Genomic DNA, 7,524 nt, shown 5'->3' on the forward strand with positions numbered 1-7,524 from the left:
ATATATATATATATATATATTCTACTTTGTTAAATAATTAAATGGAAAAAAAAAAGAATTGGATTAGTTTAACCCTTATCAAGTTGTCATTTTACGAAGTCATAAAAAATGTATCTATTCGCTAACATAAAATGCAGTTCCCATTTTGCAACAGGCATGTATCTCGAAAATAAAGTAACTACATGAACTTTTTTTTTTTTTTTAATTTTCCCAAAGAAACTATTAAAAATGTAAAAGAAAATGAAGAAGGGAAGGAAAGAACAAAACAGAATTTCAAATAACATGAAAAAAAAAATTCTTTATTAGAAAACAGAGGGAGTAAAATAATCAGAAGTGAAATCAAGTTTGTCTACTGGCATTTTTTAGAGCAATGTATGATAACATATAATATTTCGTGAAGTAACAGAATCCTTTTAATTGCATAGACTTGACCAATTAATGTAAAAAAAATCTCAACCCCAATCTATATATAAAATAGATAACACACCCATATATTCCATATGATTATATATAATATAGATACATGTCAAACAGTAACTAATAAACTTTCCAGGTTACAGTTAATGTAATTATAGGGTTGCCATCAACATGGCTCGGATCTTGGCTCTAAGGTCATCAGAAACTTCAGTAGTTTGAGCAGGTTGAGATTTTGATAAATCAACAGAAGCTTCCCTACTAGCAGCATCACCACATTCACTAGCTTTTGATTGATCCGATTTTGTAAGTATCTCTCCTTCTTCCAAGTCTGGATCTCTTTCTGAGCAAGTTGTCTTCCCGTGCTTTATTGATTTGGCTCGGTGGTCATGCTCCTCATCAGACAAGGTATCGTGCTTATGTTGAGAGCGTCGATGCTCACCATCATGACTGCGCTTACGACTATGTCGAGAGCGCATATGCTCATCATCAGTTCGCCGGGAACGTGTAGGTTCATCATCCTCATCAGAACTGCTATGCCTGTGCCTCCGTCTACGATTGTGCTTATGAGTAGAGTTCCCCCGTCCATCATCTGAGGAGATATCATGCTCACGCCTGTGTCTGGAGTGTCTCTGCTCACCTTCAGAACTGCTATCTAGTTTTTGATCAGATTCTAAGTCTTGGGTTGAAGAATGTCTTTTCCTGTGCTTATGCCTGTCCTTGCTGCGATGTGATTTGTGATGCCTCTTTTTCCGAGAATGCTTGTGGTCTCTGCTTTGCTTCAAATCATCCTCCTCTTCCTCCTCCTCCTCAACCCTTTTAGATCTAGAGCGGTAGCTCCTCTTCAGTCGCCGCTCATTATGTTCATTATGTTCTTCAACAGATCCTTTCTTTTCAGGCTTCTCAATTTTATCATTGCTATCCACATCTAGAGGAACTGAACTGCTCTCCCTTTCTTGGCCTGCAAGATGAATGACCTGAGAATCTGACCCAGAAAACCCAGATTCACATGGTTCTGCAGATAATCCACGCAAAGGTTCACTTTTCAACGGCGCAGCTCCACTTTTTACCATGGCTGCAAACATCTTTGCTCGCTTCAGCCGCTCAGCCTTTAATTTCTGCTCTCTGGTAAGGCTAGCTTCTGAGGAATCAGCCTCATTTGCAGCTGCAACAGCTGCTGTCTTTGCAATGGCTTTAGCTACAGGGGCAGAAACACCAGAATCTCCATTCTTGTCCAGCTTCTGGTTGTTGGAACTTTGAGGCCAAGAAATCTGGCTGTCTCCACCTTCGCCGCTATGAACCTGCCGAATACCAGTTATTGCCTTACATAGTATATCTAAATTGGGATTCTTAATGCCTTTTCTTGCGGCCTGAAGAATAGCCGCAGCTGCATCTATGCTAACTCCAACTGGTTGCAGGTTTGATTTTGAAGGTGGATCCTGCCCGTCCTTCTTTGACTTGCCAAGTACCATTTTAAACTTCTCTTTTCTGTCAGGTTCATATGGTATGTCAGATGCTAAGGAGAGTGTATCATTTTCTCTATTTCCAGTTTTCTTGTCCATCCCATTACACAGTGAGTCATGCTTATCCGAAATAAAACTCTTGCCAGCTGACTTTGACTGTATCCAAAGAATTTGAGAAAACATCGGTAAGCTACGCCGATACACGTAAAATTTTGATAAAGTGCATTTGATCGATAAATGAGCTTTGAAGCCAAAAGATTGGGTTACCACATAAGTCAAAATATACTCTCTACCCATAAGGAACAATTTAAATTACAATATCTATACTACAGAATAAAAGATTTGTATCAAATATCCAGGCTAAAATAGAACTATGACATGCAATTGCCACTAATTAACAGCTGGTAGGTAAACAGTCATGATTGTTAAAGGCGCTAAGCGGTCCTGAAGCCTAGACGCAAGCCTGGAGAATACTATAGAAGGCGCAGAAAATGGAAATATATTTATACAAATCTAATGATCAATATTTGATGCTAATGTCACTAATACTCTATTAGTAGTTAAAACACAAGTTATGATGAACTAAACAACATACTTATAACCACACAAACAAGACAATCACATACAAACATAATATTAAACGTCAAAAAAACCAAGTTGAGCATTGAAAAGAGAGACTAAGATACTAGAATTGCGGCAGACTTCTGCTGGTTTCTTGCGCCGCACTGAAGAAGGAGCTCCTTTCCTTTACATCTCTTACTCTTCTTCCCTCTCTTCTATTTTTACATCTCTTCTTATTCTTTTTTACTTAGATCAACGATTTATATCTAAGTTTACTAAAATAGGATAATTGGTTGAGATTAATCAACTTTTTATTTTAATTAGTAAAAAAAAATTAATAAATTAACCATTAATCAAAGTGCAGAAGAGGCAAAGCCCAGGCAAGGCGCAGAGCCTCGCCTCGGACTTATTAGGCGCAGGACCTTGAGCCTGCCTGAGGTGCGTCTAAGGCACGCATTTAAAAACTATGTACATACTCCATAGTATACATGGAATAGAATAAACAGGAAAAAGAAAAAGGTAATTTAAGGCTCTTCATACACCAGAATGCAGTGCAACATGTATGTGTGTGTGTGTGTGTATATATCTGTATGATAAAATAACACACCTCTTGAGCTTTTTGCAGAATGCTTAGATAGTAAGCATGGAATTGATTAGATGGAAGAAGGAAGGGAAATCTCCCATGCTTAGTGTCCTGCTGAACAAGAACAGCCTCAAATTCTTTCCCATTTCTCAGTATGAACTCAACTATCTTATCAACTACTCTCTTCATATCAGTCGGAGGCTCCAAAATTGATTGCTCTACCTTGGAAGCTTTAGAATAAACAGAAGGCTGCAACTTATCCACAGTTGAAAAAATTGTATCCATAGAATCACCATCTTTCTTTTCCCCAGCTGTGCTTACAGACTTGACCCTACTGATGGAACCGTTTCTTTTTATGGCATGAGACCTTTCTTTCAATGCTGGAAATGAAGGCCTAGAAAGGATATCATCTTTTCCAGGCACATTCAAAGAATTCTTTTCTTCTGATCTATGAGATACAGTTACATTATCAGCCTTAACAGCTACCTCAGAGTCCTTTTCTGTAAGAGCTGGGGCATCCTCAGTTGCCGCTTCTTCATCCTCTCCACCATATACAGAACCTAACAATGACAACGCACCACCTATACCACCCATCTGATCAAGACCACTGTCAATTTTGTTCTCTTCTTCTGTAGATTTTCCATCAATATCAGCCTTCAGAAGCTCTGTGTGCTTGACAAGAAACCTGAAGTAAGGATGAAGATTATGCTCAGGTAGCAAAAACCCAAAAGTCGGATTGTCTCCCTGTTTAACTCTCAAAACAATTTCAGATTGTCCACCATGTTTGCTCACGAACATAGCAGTCCTTGCAATGATCTGGTGCAGCTTCTCAGTTGGAGGCTGAAAAAACAGGGGAAAAAAGAAAAGAAATCTTTCTTAATCACGAGAAATTAAAGGACAGAACAATGCCAGGGAAAAAGATACTATCTATTCCAAGAAAAGATAATCTCTGACGCTCATATACATAATCATATATACATACAGAACCATTTACGTCAACCAATGAGAATATCTATCCTCTGATTTCTAGAGGATGCCTGATAAAGTAACAAATTTCTATCATCCTAATCCCACCTGTGAGACCCCTTGTCAAGACATCAAAAGAAGACAAGGTGCCTTGCTATGGCTACCTTGAAGAACTTGCATCCCTTCTCCGAGCATCTGAAACTTAGACATGGTAAGCCTTAGAAAAACACATGCACCTTAAACATCTATCAGGCCGCCGCGCTAGATAAGCACCAAACAAACAACATCAGGACAAATATTAAATGCAAAAAGCAAAGAACAAGAAGGGGGTCCACTTACCAGGTGTTGGAGCAAGTCTTCAGGCACCGAGAAGGACGGCCTGAAACCAGACTCCACATCTGCATTCTTTTGCTCATTGGATCTGCTAGCAGTTCCATATGAAAAAGCAACTGCATTATAGCCACTGGGATTCTCACTTTCTTCTTCATTTCCTAAGTCTGAAAACAAAAAGAATAATTCTAATCAAATAAATAGAAGATCGCATGGTATCAGTCTGTAATAAAAGCATAAGAACAAGAACACATGTAGAAGATACTCAGAGGGTAACACAAGAATGAGATAGGAAACTCTTACTTGGCAATCTGAAAGATGAAACCTTAGTAAACAAAATTCGATCCTGCAAACTTGGATAAGCAATCCAGACAATAAAAAGAAATCCTATCTCCTATGTTCAGCTTAATACCACATCAGCAAAAAATATCCATATCAAAGAAATGTTTTAAGCTAGACCTATCAGTCTTTCATAATAGCAGTTGTCAATGCATACCAATGCAGTTGTCTAGAAATCAGATAGTAGGGCCTAGCATATGGGGACCCATGAGGTACTGATAAATTGAACATATACATAGAAGCCATAAGAGAAACTAAAATACACACACATATATATATACATAACAATGTATTTGGATAAGAACTAACTTAGAAACGACATACCATATTTTGAGTAAAAGAACTTAAATTTTGGGAAATTAAGATAGAAGACAAAAGAACCTATAAATGACTTGTTCCCAAAAATAAAGAGATCCTGAGAAAAAACATTATTGACAATGGATGCTAATTCTATACATGCTCTGAAAATCTACAAATAAGAGAGCGATTAAAAAGTAAAAGGGAACAGCCCCTATTATGTAGAAAGTCTTTATTATTATTATTATTATTATTATTATTATTATTATTATTATTATCATAGTTTTAAAAGGTGATCGCCTCGGTCGCCTCAGGCGAGAGGCGACAGAGGCGATCACCTCTGGAAGGCGATGGACCTGCAAGAGGCGACCACCTCACCCTCTCAGGCGAGAGGCGGTCTGAGGCGAGAGGCGGTCGCCTCTTACAGGTAAGGCGATAAGTCAGTATTTAAAAAAAAAAAACCCTAATTAATAGACTTTTAAGACCAAATAGACAGAAGAAAGACAGCGATACAATTAAAGAAACAGAACAGAAACGTTCTCTCTTCTCCAACGGCTCTCTCTTCACAACACCACCGATTCTTCTCCTCTCCACCACCAATTCTTCTCCAACGGTTCTCTCGCCGGCGGCCGGTCATCAATCCCACCGGTATGTTTTTTCTTTCCTTTCCTCTTTATTTCATTTTTCTTTTTCTGTTTAGGGTTAAGGTTTCTGATTCTTCTCCCCTCTTGATTTCTTCTTATATTTTCTTTCTTTCCATGTAATTGTGCCGTTATGCTGCCGAATTTTTGTGGGAATTTCTAGCCTGGAGATGTGATTTGAATTTATGCTTTGAATTGATTATATTTTTTCTGTTTTGAGGAATTTTATTGTAATAAATTACTTGTGTATCATTTTTGTTATTAAGATGTTTTCAATTGATTGAATTTTGCAAGTGTTTGGAAATGAGTGGTAGTGCTAGTGCTACTGATTTTACTGCATCGAAAAAACCGAATGCAAAAGCGGATCCTTGTTGGAAGTATGTGACGCTAAATAAGCCACCTTCTACAAATGATCTCAAGTGTAACTTTTGCGATTTTGTCTCCAAAACGGAATATGCCGAGCTAAGTATCACATTAAGTTATTTTGGTTTACAAGTTTAGAAATTAAACTATCCTTAAGTACTACTAGTTTTTATTGAGTTAATTTTATTTTATTTGATTTTCTAATTTTTTGTCTATTTTGCCCTTGTCGCCTTGACTCGCCTTTCGCCTTTTAAAACTATGATTATTATTATTATTATTATTATTATTATTATTATTATTATTATTCTGTATAACATGGTTTAAGAAAACCCAAGTTTCTTTCATTACCCTCCAAATCCCTCTTGGCTCTTGCCGTGTCCCCATAGTTCTTTCATAACAAAAAAATTCTGCTTCCAAATGAAGAGCCCGACAACGACTGACTTAACCCAAACAAAAAAAAAAAAACTGATAGATAGGTAAGACTAGTTTTTACTATTCCCAACACACTCTAGTGCGGGGAAATACCCATGGGCTTCAAGGGTGTACAAACATATTCTCAATCTGAATTTGTGCAGAAATTTAACTAATAAATGGGGTTGCCAGAATTTAACTAATGACCTATTGGTCTTAGTAGGACATGTATCGGGAAAGGCATAAGCAAATTTGGAAGAAGGTGATTGAGAGTGATATGAGTTTATTGAGAATATGAGGAAAACATGATAGCGGATAGGACTGCCTGGAGGGAGAGAATTTATGTCGGGACTGATTTCAGGGTTCCTACGAGGGTTCATGTTAACCGACCCCAAAGGCTTTGTTGTTGTTGTTACTGCTTACAATTCAAAGCAATTAACAGAGTTCAATGAGGCAGCAATTAACTTGAAAGTCCAATTCCACCAGCAATAAGAAAAATGTGATGTCTGAGGTATTAATACCAATATACAGTTACCACGAATAAAACATTATCCATAAACATGAAAATTACCTTGCTCCTCGGATGGTGAGGACAAATCAAGGTAGCGCTCGTGATCGAGGTCGGACTCGAGGGCATCGTCATCACGATTGGGAGACGCTGAATGGTGGTGGCGACGACTACGAGGAGGGGGAGGAGCGGAGAGGAGGTGGCGCACGTCGTAGCGGTCGATAGAGAGAGAATTCCAGTCAACAAGAGCAGTGGCTGAGTTCACGAACGCCGCCATCGCGTCGTCATCGAAGAGCAACACGTGACGGCCTACCACTTGGAGATCCATTTCTGACTAGGTGGAAGGAGAGAGGAAGAGAGGAATTGGAAGAAGAAACCCTAAGATTTTTATTATTCTAATTTATGTAGGGAGAGGAATCAAATTGAGGTTATGTTGCATTGTAGGCGTCAAATTATAATTTCTTTTTTCGCAAGGAACTAATATTGTATCATTTTTGTTAACCGAAAACACAATAATCATAATTTATAATTTATAATATATAAAAATAAATAAGAGAAAAGTAAATTAAAAAAAAGGTTTTAACTCTGATAAAGAGTGGCTTTCCAATATTTTTAGATGTCAGGAAATTAGAGAGAGCGGTCCGTTCA

At 37.9% G+C, this 7,524-nt stretch overlaps 1 protein-coding gene across 2 annotated transcripts; it reads right to left on the reverse strand.

The window, feature by feature from the left end:
- Positions 1-439: 439 nt before the first annotated feature.
- LOC136219104 (uncharacterized) lies at positions 440-7,318 on the reverse strand. Of its 2 annotated transcripts, XM_066006350.1 has the most exons (4): positions 6,940-7,318; positions 4,327-4,484; positions 3,046-3,861; positions 440-2,033 (listed from the first exon to the last, which is right to left on the reverse strand). In XM_066006350.1, the coding sequence occupies exons 1-4, from the start codon at positions 7,202-7,204 to the stop codon at positions 570-572; spliced, it is 2,703 nt and encodes a 900-aa protein (XP_065862422.1). In that variant the 5' UTR covers positions 7,205-7,318; the 3' UTR covers positions 440-569. The 2 variants fall into 2 exon arrangements, with proteins under 2 accessions (XP_065862422.1, XP_065862423.1); XM_066006351.1 differs by lacking the exons at positions 4,327-4,484; positions 6,940-7,318 and adding an exon at positions 4,096-4,235.
- Positions 7,319-7,524: the final 206 nt, after the last annotated feature.

The sequence above is a fragment of the Euphorbia lathyris genome, chromosome 2 (genome assembly GCF_963576675.1).
Source record: "Euphorbia lathyris chromosome 2, ddEupLath1.1, whole genome shotgun sequence".
Classification (NCBI taxonomy): Eukaryota; Viridiplantae; Streptophyta; class Magnoliopsida; order Malpighiales; family Euphorbiaceae; genus Euphorbia; species Euphorbia lathyris.